This window comes from Pan troglodytes, chromosome 13, assembly GCF_028858775.2.
Source record: "Pan troglodytes isolate AG18354 chromosome 13, NHGRI_mPanTro3-v2.0_pri, whole genome shotgun sequence".
NCBI lineage: Eukaryota > Metazoa > Chordata > Mammalia > Primates > Hominidae > Pan > Pan troglodytes.
In genome coordinates, this window is record NC_072411.2 from 20301637 (window position 1) to 20319793 (window position 18157).

At 40.5% G+C, this 18157-nt stretch overlaps 1 protein-coding gene across 17 annotated transcripts in view; it reads left to right on the forward strand.

The window, feature by feature from the left end:
* Window positions 1-18157, forward strand: part of CFAP221 (cilia and flagella associated protein 221) — a 112568-nt gene that overhangs the window by 74053 nt on the left and 20358 nt on the right. For all 17 annotated transcript variants that reach the window (XR_010149697.1, XR_010149696.1, XR_010149698.1 and 14 more), the window contains 5 exons: window positions 7343-7448; window positions 9398-9531; window positions 11626-11706; window positions 12321-12428; window positions 12518-12652. Coding sequence is in view for 8 of the 17 variants with exons in the window: in XM_001156763.6 (XP_001156763.3) it covers window positions 7343-7448; window positions 9398-9531; window positions 11626-11706; window positions 12321-12428; window positions 12518-12652 (564 nt within the window). In the remaining 9 variants the exon portion in view is untranslated. The remainder of the gene's footprint in view (window positions 1-7342; window positions 7449-9397; window positions 9532-11625; window positions 11707-12320; window positions 12429-12517; window positions 12653-18157) is intronic.

An 18157-nucleotide genomic window follows, 5' to 3' on the forward strand; every position in this document is an offset into this window, starting at 1 on the left:
AGTAGCCACTTTATAATATTTGTTAAATAAAAGAGCCATTTGGGCTGGCAATATGGCCGAATAGGAACTGCTCCTGTCTGCAGCTCCCAGTGAGACCAATGCAGAAGGCAGGTGATTTCTGCATTTCCAACTGAGATATTTGGCCCATCTCACTGGGACTGTTTAGACAGTGGGTACAGCCCATGGAGGGTGAGCCGAAGCAGGGTGGGGCATCACCTCACCCAGGAAATGCAAGGGGTTGGGGAACTCCCTCCCCTAGCCAAGGGAAGCCATGAGGGACTGTGCCATGAGGAACGGTGCACTCCAGCCCGGATACTACACTTTTCCCATGGTCTTCACAACCCGCAGACCAGGAGATTCCTTCGGGTGCCTACACCACCAGAGCTCTAGGTTTCAAGCACAAAACTGGGTGGCCATTTGGGCAGACACCAAGCCAGCTGCAGAAGTTTTTTTCATACCCCAGTGGTGCCTAGAATGCCAGTGAGACAGAACCACTCACTCCCCTGGAAAGGGGACTGAAGCCAGGGAGCCAAGTCATCTAGCTCGGCGAATCCCACCCCCATGGAGCCCAGCAAGCTAAGATCCATTGGCTTGAAATTCTCGCTGCCAGCACAGCAGTCTGAAGTCCACCAGGGACACTTGAGCTTGGTGGGGGGAGGGGCGTCTGCCATTACTGAGGCTTGAGTAGGCGATTTTCCCCTCACAGTGTAAACAAAGCCACCAGCAAGTTCAAAATGGGCGGAGCCCACTGTAGCTCCGCAAAACCACGGTAGCCAGACTGCCTCTCTAGATTCCTCCTCTCTGGGCAGGGCATCTCTGAAAGAAAGGCAGCAGCCCCAGTCAGGGCCTTACAGATAAGACTCCCACTCCCTGGGACAGAGCACCTGGGGAAAGGGGCAGCTTTGGTGCAGCTTCAGCAGACTTAAACATTCCTGCCTGCTGGCTCTGAAGAGAGCAGCAAATCTCCCAGCACAGTGCTCAAGCTCTGCTAAGGGACAGACTGCCTCCTCAAGTGGGTCTCTGATCCCTGTGCCTCCTGACTGGGAGACACCTCCCAGCAGGGGTCTACAGATACCTCATACGGGAGAGCTCCAGCTGGCATCTGGTGGGTGCCCCTCTGGGATGAAGCTTCCAGAGGAAGAAACAGGCAGCAATCTTTGCTGTTCTGCAGCCTCTGCTGGTGATACCCAGGCAAACAGGGTCTGGAGTGGACCTCCAGCAAACTCCAGCAGACCTGCAGCAGAGGGGCCTGACTATTAGAAGGAAAACTAACAAACAGAAAGGAATAGCATCAACATCAACAAGAAGGATTTCCAAACAATAACCCCATCCGAAGGTCACCAACATCCAAGACCAAAGGTAGATAAATCCACGAAGATGAGGAAAAACCAGTGCAAAAAGGCTGAAAATTCCAAAAACCAGAATACCTCTTCTCCTCCAAAGGATCACAATTCCTCGACAGCAAGGGAACAAAACTGGATGGAGAATGAGTTTGACAAATTGACAGAATTAGGCCTCAGAAGGTGGGTAATAACAAACTCCTCCAAGCTAAAGGAGCATGTACCAACCCAATGAAAGAAAGCTAAGAACCTTGAAAAAAGGTTAGAGGAATTGCTAATTAGAATAACCAGTTTAGAGAAGAACATAAATAACCTGATAGAGCTGAAAAACACAGCACGAGAACTTCATGAAGAATACACAACTATCAAGAGCCAAATCGATCAAGTGGAAGAAAGGATATCAGAGATTGAAGATCAACTTGATGAAATAAAGCGTGAAGACAAGATTAGAGAAAAAAGAATGAAAAGGAATGAACAAAGCCCCCAAGAAATGTGGGACTATATGAAAAGACCAAACCTACATTTGAGTGGTGTACCTAAAAGTGATGGGGAGAATGGAACCAAGTTGGAAAACACTCTTCAGGATATTATCTAGGAGAACTTCCCCAACCTAGCAAGACAGGCCAATATTCAAATTCAGGAAATACAGAGAACACCACAAAGATACTCCTCGAGAAGAGCAACCCCAAGACACGTAATCATCAGATTCACCAAGGTTGAAATGAAGGAAAAAATGTTAAGGGTAGCCAGAGAGAAAGGTCATGTTACCCACAAAGGAAAGCCCATCAGATCAACAGCGGACCTCTCTGCAGAAACCCTACAAGACAGAAGAGAGTGGGGGCCAATATTCAACATTCTCACAGAAAAGCATTTTCAACCCACAATTTCATATCCAGCCAAACTAAGCTTCATAAGTGAAGGAGAAATAAAATCCTTTACAGACAAGCAAATGCTGAGAGATTTTGTCACCACCAGGCCAGCCTTACAAGAGCTCCTGAAGGAAGTACTAAATTTGGAAAGGAAAATCCGGTAACAGCCACTGCAAAAAACATACCAAATTGTAAAGACCATCAACACTATGAGGAAACTGCATCAATTAATGGGCAAAACAACCAGCTAGCATTATAATGACAGGATCCAATTCACACATAACAATATTAATCTTAAATGTAAACAGGTTAAGTGCCCCAATTAAAAGATACAGACTGGCAAATTGGGTAGAGAGTCAAGACCCATCAGTGTGCTGTATTCAGGAGACCCATCTCACATGCAGAGACACACATAGGCTCAAAATAAAGGGATGGAGGAATATTTACCCAGCAAATGGAAAGTTAAAAAAAAAAAAAGCAGGGGTTGGCTGGGCATGGTGGCTCATGCCTGTAATCCCAGCACATTGGGAGGTCAAGGCAGGCGGATCACCTGAGGTCGGGAGTTCGAGACCACTCTGACCAACATGGAGAAACCCCATCTCTACTAAAAATTCAAAAATTAGCCGGGTGTGCTTGTGCATGCCTGGAATCCCAGCTACTCGGGAGGCTGAGGCAAGAAAATCGCTTGAACCCAGGAGGCGGAGACTGTGGTGAGCTGAGATCGTGCCATCGCACTCCAGCCTGGGCAACAAGAGTGAAACTCTGTCAAAAGAAAAAAAAAAAGAAAAAAGTAGGGGTTGCAATCCTAGGCTCTGATAAAACAGACTTTAAACCAACAAAGATCAAAAAAGACAAAGAAGGGCATGGTAAAGGGATCAACACAACAAGAAGAGTTAACCATCCTAAATATATATGCACCCAATACAGGAGCACACAGATTCATAAAGCAAGTTCTCAGAGACCTACAAAGTGACTCAGACTCCCACACAATAATAGTGGGAGACTTTAACGCCCCATTTTCAATATTAGAAAGATCAGTGGGACAGAAAATTAACAAGGATATTCAGGATTTGAACTCAGCTCTGGACCAAGTGGACCTAATAAACATCTACGGAAGTCTCCACCCCAAATCAACAAAATACACATTCTTCTCAGCACCACATTGCACTTATTCTAAAAGTGACCACATAATTGGGAGTAAAACACTCCTCAGCAAATGCAAAAGAACAGAAATCATAACAGTCTCTCAGACGACAGTGCAATCAAATTAGAACTCAGGATTAAGAAACTTACTCAAAACCACACAACTACATGGAAACTGAACAACCTGCTCCTGAATGACTACTGGGTAAATAACGAAATGAAGACAGAAATAAATAAGTTATTTGACACCAATGAGAACAAAGACACAACATACCAGAATCTCTGGGACACAGCTGAAGTAATGTTTAGTGGGAAATTTATAGCACTAGATGCCCACAGGAGAAAGCAGGAAAGAACTAAAATCGACACCCTAACAGTACAGTGAAAAGAACTAGAGAAGCTAGCAGCAGACAAAAAAATAACTAAGATCGGAGCAGAACTGAAGGAGATAGAGACACAAAGAACCCTTCAAAAAATCAATGAATCCAAGAGCTGGTTTTTTGAAAAGGTTAACAAAATAGATAGACTGCTAGCCGGACTAACACAGAAGAAAAGAGAGAAGAATCAAATAGACACAATAAAAAATTATAAAGAGGTTATCACCACTGATCCCACAGAAATACAAACTACCATCAGAGAATACTATAAACATCTCTATGCAAATAAACTAGAAAATCTAGAATAAATGGATAAATTCCTGGACACATACACCCTCCCAAGACTAAATCAGGAAGAAGCCAAATCCCTGAATAGACCAATAACAAGTTCTGAAATTGAGACAGTAATTAATAGCCTACCAACCAAAAAAAAGCCCAGGACCAGACAGATTCACAGCCGAATTATACCAGAGTTACAAAGAGGAGCTGGTACCATTCCTTCTGAAACTATTCCAAACCATAGAAAAAGAGGGACTCCTCCCTAACTCATTTTATGAGGACAGCATCATCCTGATACCAAAACCTGACAGAGACACAACAAAAAAAGAAAATTTCAGGCCAATATCCCTGATGAATATTGATTCAAAAATCCTCAATAAAATACTGGCAAACCAAATCCAGGAGCACATCAAAAAGGTTATCCATCACGATCAAGTCAGCTTCATCCCTGGGATGCAAGGCTGCTTCAACATATGCAAATCAATAAACATAATCCGTCACATAAACAGAACCAATGACAAAAACCACATGATTGTCTTAATAGATGCAGAAAAAGCCTTTGATAAAATTGAACACCCCTTCATGCTCAAAACTCTCAATAAACTAGGTATTGATGGAACGTATCTCAGAATAATAAGAACTATTTATGACAAACCCACAGCGAATATCATACTGAATGGGCAAAAGCTGGAAGCATTCTCTTTGAAAACTGGCACAAGACAAGGATGCCCTCTCTCACCACTCCTATTCAACATAGTGTTGGAAGTTCTGGCCAGGGCAATCACACAAGAGAAAGAAAGAAAGGGTATTCAAATAGGAAGAGAGGAAGTAAAATTGTCTCTTTGCAGATGACATGATTGTATATTTAGAAAACCCCATTGTCTCAGCCCCAAATCTCCTTAAGCTGATAAGCAACTTCACCAAAGTCTCAGGATACAAAATCAATATGCAAAAATCACAAGCATTCCTATACACCAATAATAGACAAACAGAGAAACAAATCATGAGTGAACTCCCATTCACAGTTGCAACAAAGAGAATAAAATACCTAGGAATACAACTTACAAGGGATATGAAGGACCTCTTCAAGGAGAACTACAAACCACTGCTCAAGGAAATAAGAGAGGACACAAACAAATGGAAAAACATTCCATGCTCATGGATAGGAAGAATCAATATTGTGAAAATGGCCATACTGCCCAAAGTAATTTATAGATTCAATGCTATTCCCATCAAGCTACCATTGACTTTCTTCACAGAATTAGAAAAAAACTACTTTAAATTTCATTTGGAACCAAAAAAGAGCTGGTATCGCCAAGACAATCCTAAGCAAAAAGAACAAAGCTGGAGGCATCATGCTGCCTGACTTCAAACTATACTACAAGGCTACAGTAACCAAAACAGCATGGTACTGGTACCAAAACACATATATAAGCCAATGGAACAGAACAGAAGCCTCAGAAATTATGCCACACATCTACAACCATCTGATATTTGACAAACCTGGCAAAAACAAGCAATGGGGAAAGGATTCTCTATTTAATAAATGGTGTTGGGAAAACTGGCTAGCCATATGCAGAAAACTGAAACTGGACCCCTTCCTTAACACTTTATACAAACATTAACTCAAGATGGATTAAAGACTTAAATGTTAGACCTAAAACCATAAAAACCCTAGAAGAAAACCTAGGCAATACCATTCAGGACCTAGGCACAGGCAAAGACTTCATGACTAAAACACCAAAAGCAATGGCAACAAAAGACAAAATTGACAAATGGGATCTAATTAAACTAAAGAGCTTCTGCACAGCAAAAGAAACTATCATCAGAGTGAACAGGCAACCTATAGAATGGGAGAAGATTTTTGCAATCTATCCATTTGACAAAAGGCTAATATCCAGAATATACAAGGAACTCAAACAAATTTATAAGAACAAAACAAACAACCCCATCAAAAAATGGGTGAAGTATATGAACGGACAATTCTCAAAAGAAGACGTTTATGTGGCCAACAAACATATGAAAAACAGCTCATCATCACTGGTCATTAGGGAAATGCAAATCAAAACCACAATGAGATACCATCTCACGCCAGTTAGAATGGCAATCATTAAAAAGTCAGGAAACAACAGATGTTGGAGAGGATGTGGAGAAATAGGAAAGCTTTTACACTGTTGGTGGGCCTGTAAATTAGTTCAACCATTGTGGAAGACAGTGTGGCAATTCCTCAAGGATCTGGAACCAGAAATACCATTTGACCCAGCAGTCCCATTACTGGGTATATACCCAAAGGATTATAAATCATTCTACTATAAAGACACATGCACATGTATGTTTATTGCAGCACTATTCACAATAGCAAAGACTTGGAACCAACCCAAATGCCCATCAATGATAGACTGAATAAAGAAAATGTGGCACTTATACACCATGGAATACTAGGCAGCCATAAGAAAGGATGAGTTCATGTCCTTTGCAGGGGCATGGATGAAGCTAGAAATCATCATTCTTAGCAAACTAACACAGGAACAGAAAACCAAACACCGCATGTTCTCCCTTGTAAGTGGGAGTTGAAGAATGAGAACACATGGACACAGGGAGGGGAACATCACACACCAGGGCCTGTCGGAGGGTGGGTGACTAGGGGAGGGATATCATTAGGAGAAATACCTAATGTAGATGGCGGGTTGATAGGTGTAGCAAACTACCATGGCACGTGTATACTTATGTAACAAACCTGCATGTTCTGCACATGTATCCCAGAACTTACAGTATATATTAAAAAAAAAAAAAGAGCTGCTTACAGAATGGAAAGTGATGTAAATTATGGAATGAACAATCCCCTCAGCCACAGCTCTGGGCTCAGGTAGCACTCACCTGCAGTAGCATCAGCTCTGAAGGCAAAGCTCATTGGTAGGCAGTTAGCATTGCCCGTAACCCACAGTGCTATTGCTGCAGAATCACCCGTGCCATTTGTCCTTCAACTCTGAAAATAGCACAGTGGTAGCATTACTATTCAGACATATCCAGAAGAAACAACAAAGAACTAGTCATTCTTTCCACACTGGAAATATGAGAAAATCAAGGCTCATAAATTGGGTGGGACAAGGCCAGATGACAACTTGGTCTTTTTTGTATTCAGGCAAGTCAGTATTGCCCAGACTTTGAAGTCCCTGTGGCCGCAGTCTAGGGAGAGTAGCATGCCACGCTCCCTGTGGACTCTTACAGTGGCAGTCTCAGCTCTTAGTGTGGTTGGGGAAAGTGAATTAGGTTGAATGCCAAAATGAGCATGTGTTTATTAATAATTTGAAATCATTATCCACTCCAATTTCAGGTCATGATTCAGGGACGATTATTCAATATGCTGAGTGCTGTTCGTGAAATGGACAAAGAGAGTATACTGAGAAAGATTGGCCAAGCAAAACAATCGATAGCACAAGGTGAAGTACGGCTGCAAAGCACAGAGATGCCGAGACTGATCATGCCTCTGAGCGTGAACTTTCCTTAGAATGAAGTTAGCTCTATGCAAATAAAAAATTTTCACCAGTCACAAATATTAGTTTCCTATCCTTGCTATAACAAATCACTTGTGCCTTCTGCTTCCTCTTGTCACCAGAGACTAGGTTAGTCATCATTTATACTTGCTGATTGACTGGCTGAATATGATATTTTCTCAACCTAGCATTTACACATTAAGCCTTTTAAACTTAATGGCTTAAAACAATGCAAATTTATCATCTCACAGTTCTGGAGGTCAGAAGTCTAAAACCAAGGTGCTGGTAGGGCTGTGCTCCCCCCAGGGGTTTCAGGGGAGCCCAAGTCATTGCCTTTTCCAGCTCCTGGAGTCCACCTGCATTCCTTGGCTTATGGCCCCTTCCCCACATGACTCTAACCTCTTGCTTCTGTCCTCACATCTCCTTGTGTGAGTCTGACTCCCGTGTTTCCTTCCTATGCAGACTCTGATTACATAAGGCCCACCTGTCTAGTGCAGAATAATCCCCCATCCCAGAGCCCCATCTGCAGAGTGCCTTTTACCATGGAAGATAACACATTCACAGGCCCCTGGGAATGGGATGTGGGTACCTCTGAGTGCCATTATTCAGCCTATCTCATGATATAAAGTGGATCTCTGTGCCAGGTTTGGCTGAAATACCTACCCACTTGATAATGAACAAGGTCCCCCAACCCCATACCAAGTTGTAATGTCTGTGAAGTTTGGCTGTGACTAGACCTCCTGTTTTGTGCCCTCTGCTACTTCTTGTCACCAGAGACTAGGGTAGTCATCATTTATACTTGCTGGTTGACTGGCTGAATTTGGATTTTCTCAACCTAGCATTTGCACATTAAGCCTTTTAATCTTGTATTGTCTTTCCCTAAGTTAAGGAAATTTCCATGCTGGCCACCGTGGCCACTGTAGTACATGCCTGTAATCCCAATACTTTGAGAGTCCAAGGTGGGAGGATCACTTGAGCCCAGGAGTTCGAGACAAGCCTGGGCAACATACATAGTGAGACCCCTGGATAATTAAAAATTATCCAGGACTGGTAGCATATGCCTGTAGTCCCAGCTACTCAGGAAGCTGAGGTGGGAGGATCAGCTAAGCCCAGGAGTTCAAGGTTGCAGTAAGCTATGATCGCGCCACTGCACTCAAGCCCAGGTGATAGAGCAAGACCCTGTCTCTGAAAAAAAAAAAAGAAAGGAATTCCAATCCTCTGATGCCCAGCTTGGCTGGGACTGTTGGAGGCCCACTCTCGGTAGCTTCTGGGAGCCCAAACACCATATCACCATCTTCTCCCAATACATATATTCCCAATCCACAGTTTGTTTGCCAGCCCACAAGCAGGCCCTAATCTTTCCAGACTCTTCCTCCCTTCCTGGCCTGAGCCTCTGAGCCTGGCTCAGCCTTCCCCATCCTCCCTAGGCACAACCACACTCCCATCTGCCACTCCACTGAGACCCAAATGTGTATTTTGTTTTTCAAAATATTGTACAACATTTTAATGATTCTCTTTCTTCCTCCTATATTATTTTTTATCTCTGGTGTTGAAGTTTCTAATAAAGAAACTCTTTTTTCTAAAAAATTATAAAATTTACTTGTGAATTCCATGGGTCTGTGTAGAAAATGTCTTCATTTACTTCTTTAATCTTTTTCTTTGCTTAATTCATCAGAGATATTTTAATTATGAATTATAGTTTTTTGGAAATAAAGATAAAATTTTTTAACCAGAAAGGAGGTTGAGGTAAGGAACCAATGGGACAGTGAAAGTGGATATATATATATACACACACACCCACTAATTGGTATATGGAAAATATGCAAATATATATGGTGAGTTCCCATAAAAATACCTTTAGTACCCCCTAAAAGTGCCCTTTTTTTCACCCATAGAGGCGAATTTCTTCAAATTTTTCCTGAGGCGGATCAGTCAGGATGATTATACCAGCCGGTTCTCTGTGTCGCCCAAGGAGGTGCTGCCCTTCGCTTTCCCAGACTGCAGCCCACCCCAGGACTCCAACGAGTTGGTAGGTGCCGTCAGGCTTGGGGGCGGGGAGTGGACATGATCATGATCGTGTTGGGCAGATACAAGGCAAGCCCTACCTCAGTCTCAGTCCCTTCACCTCCTCCCAGAGGCTCCAAAGGTAGATGAGGAGAGTATTACCAGTGGAAAACCAGGGATCATCTCCTGCCATCTGCCTTGCTCCTGATACACCTGCACAGAGCTCCCTGGTAACCTGGGCTGGGTCCTTCCCAGCCTGAAATGCAGCATGAGCACTGACCCCCGCCCAACTGCCCTGGAACTGGGCCTGAGTGCAGAAGGGCAGAGAGAGGAACCGAGAGGGCCCCACCTGGCCCAGGGAGGCAGGCTCTGCTCAGCTGGGCCCTTCTGCTGCCTGGGCAAATGGTAGAAGTCAGGGAAGGGCAGCCCTCAAGTCTGGGCCTGACCTCATAAGAAGGGAATGTGGCCCCAGAAACTGACAATCTAACCCATCAGACTCACAACCCACATCTCTCTCTCTCTCTCTCTGGGGGGGGTGTGTGTGTGTGTGTGTGTGTGTGTGTGTGTGTGTGTGTGTGTATCTTTCTCTCTTGGGGTAGCAGGAGGTATAATGGCTCATACTTCTTCCCTTCGGGCACAATGGTGCATTATTGAAAAAGTGAGAATTAACCCTTAGGTTGTATTTACTATACATCAGGCAGTGTCTTAAGTCCTTCCGGTTCACCTCATTTAATCTTCAACAAATCTACATGATAGGTTTACCATTTTTCAAATGAGGAAACTGAAGCACATATTCACATAGCCAGTAACAAACTGTTGCTCGAGTTCACATCGTTAGTAATAAAAAGTATACTCAAATCAATATTGCAAGTGCATGTGCAAAATATTTTGTCAATTTCAAAGAATAAACTTGTCATTCACATTCTAAAATATTTGTTAAGCATTGCAGGTAATCTACTCAAGAATTACGGGACTGAATTTAGAAATTCCACATGTTTTCTGCTTTTGATAATTGTGTGACTTAAAAGAGCAGAATAATTAGTTCCTAAAGAATAAAAATCCTGTGATTTTCAAGCAACAATAAATGTCTGACACTCGATAATTAATGGGGTGAAGAGGTTGATGGGGTGGAAAGAGATCCTCACTGTGCAGTGGAGCCCCCCTCATTATTTTTGAATAATTTGAAGCTGATATGTTTCATTTGATATTTTAGTGCTACAAAGACTTCTCTGCTGCTCAGGGTTATTGAAAAATAGAGCGCTCAGCATTCCTGTCTATAAAAAAGAATGAATTAATTTATTTTATAAATACTGTATTTCATCAATTGTAAGATGCCTTTTTCTTATATTTAGCATCTCAAAATTGGGAAATGGTGTCATTGTGGCATATTAACGTTTCATCATATTAGTTTAGTGATGGTGTATTAGATTAGGGGTTGTATGCTATTTTTTGAGTGCCTGTCATATTCAGGCACCATCCAGATCCTCTGGGTGTTTGAGGCAGACTAGCATGCAGGAAGTGTATTAGGCAGTTCTTCGGGGGTTCACACCTGTGGAAGGCAGATAGAGGGGACAGGATTGGGTGGAGAGAGAAGTAGGACTGGGGTCCACCTCAACAAAGGCCTCAGCTGGGCCTGTGAGAACTCTGAGGCTGGCACAGGGTGAGAGGACACAGCATGTTTCCCGTGGCTTCAACCTGCCATGGAGGTGAGCTGCCTGGGAGGAGCGCTTGACTCTGACTGAGGCAGTGCCCTTCAGATGAGGCAGCCCCTGAAGAGGGCTCCCCTGCCCCCAAGAGGTGTTTCTATCCCTACACTCCTGGCAGCTAGGGACTGAGTCCTTCAAGCCTGAGTCCTTCAAGCCTGAGGAAGTTTCTGAGTGACACATTGCAGCCTCCACAACCACAGAAAATAAGAGACTCACATCCACTAGGAGACATGGAGGAGGGGGTGATCAGGGCTGCCTTCCTGCCCTACAGATCAAGTGGCAACTGTGGTTGCAGGAGGAGTTGCTCTGAGAGTAGAACTGGTCACTAATGTTTCAAAATGTAGTGGAAACAGAAGCGTAGCCACTCTTGCTCAGTGGTGATTGTTCTCTTTTTTTTTCCTTTCACATTTTAGGCTCCTGATGGCCTTGGACTGGTCCCAATTAAGTCTTCAGAAGTTCAAATCAAGCAGAGTTATTCCTTCTTCAGTCTGCAGGTCAGACCTGTCACATAAATTAATTAATTGAGTTTCTTATTAAGTAAACAAAATATTCTTGAATTTGAATTGCAGTGTTTTATAGTTTTGCTTTATGGTAGATTACACTGTGTGGCACACTGTGCTGTTATTGGATGGCATATGGGAGGTACAGCAGATTCTTTTCTCATAGTGTGGCTTAGGCAAACCAGGATTTCTACTCTGTGGATATACCTATATCATGCATATATGAAGCTATCTGAACTACATATGTTAGAAACTTCAAGAAAAAATATAAGATAAAGTGAGCAAAAATTAGTCAGCCTTTCTTGAGGTATATGACCACTTCTGTTTTTTAAAATGAAAATATTTTGGTGTGCTTCTACACTTAAGCTGTGTAGTATGGTTGAGTAATCATGAACACTCATGTGTGCTGAAACCCAGAACAGGGCTCAGGACTTTCACTAAAGTCTGTGCAGTCTGGTCCAAACCAACAATAGCCACAATCCGATGACTACAACATGGTGCTTGTCTTACTTTTACCACCAGGAAGCTCGGAAATGCTGTTGTTGAGAAGTAGATCCCACCAAATGGTAACAGGTTTTTAAGGATTTTCAATCTTCTTTCACCTTCAGGTTCCTCAACTGTACAAAATTAAGAGATATCAGCCATTCTCTGTCCACAAGTCTTCAACAAGTTACAGACCTCAAAAGCTTGCCCGAGCCCTAAAGCAAGGAGCTGAGGTAACACACCCCCATCTTCCAGAATCTCTCTCATCTTTTCCCTCTTATCCTGGCATCAAAACTAACGTGCTGTCCTTGCTCCTTGTTAGGATGAAGTCACCACCATCATAGCCCTTCCGAAACAGGACTCCACAACTCAGCTCTCTGGCAAGACATCAATCTTGAGCATGAAACCACCTGAGGCCTTAGCCATGTCTCTAGATTATGATCCTCTGTATGTTTTTGTAAGTGACAACTGGCAGAAGCCTTGTTTTCTGTGTTCCTTTATTTCAGCAGTTACTCTATAGGAAACAGAGCACTCATTGGGAATATTTTTCCTCTTTGGAATTTCAAGTGTTAAACAATATCTGACCTTTAAAATTGTTTGCCAACCTTTATTTTTTGGAGAATATCAGTGATTCCGTCTTTTAGCAATTCCTGCATTTTTAATGAAAATAATTTTATGATCTTTTCTAAATATCTATAATATGTACATATAGGCCAAAGAAGAAATTGAAAAAGAAATTAGCAAGTATTTTTAAGTGAATGAAAATGAAAACAAACAAAAAATCTGTGGGAAATTAACAGCACTACACACCTAGATTGGAAAAGAAGAAAAGTTTCAAGTTAATGTCCTAAGCTACCCCTTTAAAAATTAGAAAAAGGAGGGCAGATGAAACCAAACTAAGCAGAAAAAAGAAATAATAAAGGTCAGATTGAAAATCAATGAAATAGGCCGGGCACAGTGGCTCATGCCTGTAATCCCAACACTTTAGGAAGCCAAGCCGGCAGATCATTTGAGGTCAGGAGTTTGAGACCAGCCTGGCCAACATGGTGAAACCCTGTCTCTACTAAAAGTACAAAAAAATTAGCCAAATGCGGTGGCACCTGCCTATAATCCCAGCTATTCAGGAGGCTGAGGCAGGAGAATTGCTTGAACCCAGGAGGAGGAGGTTGCAGTGAGCTGAGATCACACCAGTGCACTCCAGCCTGGGTAACAGAGCAAGACTCCATCTCAAAAGAAAATCAAATGAAATATAAAGCAGAAAAACAATAGAGAGAAAAACTGGTCCTTTGAGAAGATCAATAAAATGAATAAACCTGTAACCTAACTGATCAGGAAAAAAGGCAAAAGGCACAAATTACCAATGTCAGGAATGAAGAAGGTGACATCACTACATATTCTACAGATTTTAAAAAGATAAGAAGTTAATATTATGAAAAACTTTATGCCAGTAAATTTGATGACTTAAGTTAAATGTGCAAATTCATTAAAAGGCACAAACTGTAAAATCTTATTTAAGAGGAGATAAATAGCCAAAATAGCTTTATATCTGTTAAAGAAATTGAATTTTTGGTTGAAAACTTTCCTACAAAGAAACCTCCAGGCCCAGAGGCCTTCACTAGGGAATTCTGCCAAATATTTAAGGAAGGAATAATACAAAATCTACACAAGCTCTTCCAGGAAATGGAAGAGAAGAGACTAATTCCCAAATCATTCTGGAGGCTAGTATTACTCTGATACCAAAGCCAGACAGAGATATTACAGGAAAAAAAAGAAAAGATCAATATCCTTGATGAACATAGATGAAAATATTTTAAACAAAATTTTGATAAATCAAATTAATTGCTATATAAAAAGGATAATGTATCATAACCAAATAGGGGCTTGAACGAGGAATACAAGATTAATTTAACATTACAAACTCACTGTAGTTTACATATAACACACCAAAAAGGAAAAACATCTCAATAGTAACAGAAAAATTATCTAACATCCATTCCTGATGAACACTATCAGCAAGTGCGGGATAGAAGGGAACTTCCTCAACCAAATAATGGTCATCTATTTAAAACCTAGAGCCAACATCAAACTGAGTAGTAAATCACTGAATGCCTTCCTCCTAAGATCAAGTATAAGGCAAGGATGTCTGCTCTCACTAATTCTATTCAGGATTATAAGTATAGCCAAGGTAACAAGACAAGAAAAATAAATAAAAGGTACCCAGATTTGAAAAGAAGACATAAAGCTGTCTTTATTTACAAAAAAAAAAAAAAAAAGATTGTCTATCTAGAAAATACAATGAAATCTACAAAAAAAACTACTAAAATTAATAAGGGAATTTAACAAGATTGCAGGATGCAGAATCACCATATAAAAATCAATTATATTTCTGTATACTAGCAACAAACATTCTGAAACTTAAGTTTCAAAAGCCATATCATTTAACAATAGCATCAAAACATGAAATATTTAGAGATAAATATGACAAAAATGTATAAGACCAGTACACTGAAAATTATAAAACTTTACTGAGAGAACTCAAAGAAAGCCTAAATAAATGGAGAAATAAACAGATTAATGGAACAGAATAGAGGATCCAGAAATATATTCATTCATACATTATGGTCAACTGATTTTTGACAAAGGTCAGAGATAATTCATTAGAGAAAAGATAATCTTTCAACAAATAATGTTAGAACATTTGGATATCTATTTACCAAAAACAAAAATAAAAATTTCAATTAGTACCTCACACCATCTACATAAATTAATACAACATGGATCATAGACCTAAATAGAAAACCTGAAACTATAAAACTACTAGAAAACACATAGAAAATCTTTGTGATCTTCAATTAGACAAAGATTTCTTAGATAAAACACCAAAAAACCACAATCCATAAATGAAAAAAAAAATGGATTAATTGGACTTTGTCCAAATTAAGAATTTCTGTTAATGTTAAGAAAATAAAAATATAAATTACAGACTTGGAGAAAATATTTGGAAATTGCATATCTGATAAGAACTTGTATCCAGAATATATAAGGAACTGTCAAAACTCACAAAGGAAACAGTCAACAGAATGAAAAAGTGACCTACAGAATAAATAAATATATAGTCAGCAAACTATATATTTGATAAGGAGTTAATACCAAAATATATAAGAAACTTCTACAAATCAATAGTAAAAAAAAAAACTAATAACTCAATTTAAAAAGTGGGTTAAAACTTGAATAGACATTTCTCCAAAGAAGACTTATAAATGGCCAACAGCTATATGAAAAAAATACTCACCACTAATCCTCAGAAAAAAAATGAAAGCCACAATGAGATATTACCTAACATCTGTTAAGAAGGCTATTATCAAAAAAATAAAACACAGTAAGTGTTAAGGAAAATGTAGAGAAATTGGAATCCTTACACACTGTTGGTAGAAATCCAAAATGGTGCATCCACTGTAGAAAATAGTATGGAGGTTCCTCAAAAAATTAAATATAGAACTGCCATATGATCCAGCAATCTGCTGGGTGTGGTGGCACATGCCTATAGTCCTAGCTACTTGGGAGGCTGAGGCAGGAGGACCTCTTGAGTTCAGGAGTTCAAGGCTGCAGTAAGCTGTGATTTCACTACTGCACTTCTGCCTGGGCAACAGAGTGAGACCCTGTCTCGAATAATAATAATAATAACAGTAATAATAATAATAATGTGATCCAGCAATCCCACTTCCGGATATGTTTCCAGAAGTATTAAAATCAGGGCTAGGCATGGTAGTTCATGCCTGTACTCTTAACACTTTGGGAGGCTAAGGCAGGAGGATCACTTGAGCCCAGGAGTTTGAGACCAGCCTAGGCAACATAACAAGACACTGTTTCTACAAAAAATTAGCCAGGTGTGATGGCAGAAGCCTGTAGTCCCAGCTATTTGGGAGGCTGAGGTGGGAGGATCATTCGAGCCCAGGAGGTCGAGGTTGCAGTGAGCCATGATGGCACCACCGCACTCCGGCCTGGGTGACAAAACAAGACCGTGTTTCAAAAAATAGAGAGAAAGAAAACAGGATATCAAAGAGATATTAACACTCCTATGTTCATTGCAGCACTATTCACAATAGCTAAGAAGTGGAAACAATCTAAAAATCTATCAACAGATGAATGGAATAAAAAAAGTGGCATATTCAGACAATGGAATACTATTCAGCCTTAAAAAAGGAAGGAAATTCTGTAATATGCAACAGCATTGATAAACCTTGAGGACATTATGCTAAGCTAAATAAGCCAGCCACAGAAAGACAAATACTGTATGATTCTGCTTATATGAGATATTGATAATAGCCAGATTGACAGAATCAAGAGTGAATGATGATTATCAGAGGCTGAGGGGAAAACGGGGAGTTACTAGGCAATAGGCATAAAGTTGCAGTCAAGAAAGACAAATCTGCTCTCACAATCTGCGGTACAACATCGCACTTATAGCCAATAATGCACATTTAAAAATTTGTTAAAAGGGTAGTTCTCATGGTAAGTGTTGTTACCACCATATAATAAATAATTTTTAAAAGAATTATCAGAACTCAATAATAAGAAAGCAAACAATCCAATTTTAAAATGGGCCAAAAGATTTGAACAGATACTTCACCAAAGAAGATATACAGATGGCAAATATGCACACGAAAAGATGCAGAGAATAATACATCATTAACAATGCAAATTAAAACGGCAATGAGATCTCTCTGTTAGAACACCTACAATTTGAAAAACTGCCGGTGGGAATGTAAAATGGTACAACTACTTTGGAAAACTGTTTGGCAGTTTCTTACAAAGTTAGCAGTTAACATACACCCACCATATGTCCAACCATTCCATTCCTAGCTATTCACCCAAGATAAATAGAAGCATTAAACTTGTGCAAGAATATTCATAGCAGATTTATATGTTCCCAAACATATAAATCTTGGGTAAAAGAAATCAGACAAAAAGGATTACATGCTGTTTTGTTCAATTTAGTTAAAAGTCTAGAACATCTGAAGTAATCTACAGAGACAGAAAGGTTGGTGGCTGCCTGTGGATGGGTTGGGTGGATGGTGTGGAGGGGCAGGAAGTGAGGATGGGGGAATGATGAAGGGCATGAAATAACTCTTGGGGGTGATGGAAATGTTCATTATGTTTATGACGGCAATGGTTTTGCAGGTGAAACAAATGTTAAAACATATCAAACTATGTAATTTAAATGTGTTTAAATATACACATCAACTATACATCAGTACAGCAGTAAAAGTAGGAATTAGGAGACCCTAAGGAAGGAAAATAAATACTGTAGTGGTTACAACCGGTGAAGCATTATAGTGAAGTCTTGGGCTGATCTCTGGTCATTCAGTCTGGAGGAGGGAGGGTAAAGGGCTCTGAGAAAGAGGTGTCTAGGAAAGGGTAGGCTCCAAGCACTAACAGTGCAGTTGAGAGTCTCGAAGACTCAAGGATTGCATAAAGGCACATCAAGAAAAGAAGAAGCAATTATAATCTACAACGGGGGAAATCAACTGAACATCAGTATGTGCTCCAAATAGGAAACCAAACTGAAATTTGACATGATTTTTAAGAGCTGATGGAAAAATCTAAAAATATAATCCATTTGGCCTTGATACCACAACTCTTCTCTAACAGTGGCCCACAGGTCATGATATTGAACCTTTAGCCAAAATATAAATAAGTAAATAAGCCAAACCCGTAATCCAAGCCTCTACTTGGCCTGGAAGAGAAACATATTTACATAGCTGAGAGAAAGTAAATGCTACTTATTAGTTTTCAACTTTTAGAGACAACCCATGAGCAAAGCATGAAGGTCTTGGCTGTAGTTCCGGAAGGCAAATGTTAAGAATCTCAACAATATCAAAGGAAAATTGTGAAAGCAAGAAGAAAAGGTACAGAAAAGCAGAAGAATGATGTTTTGATTTCACCTGAAGGGGAGTTGAAA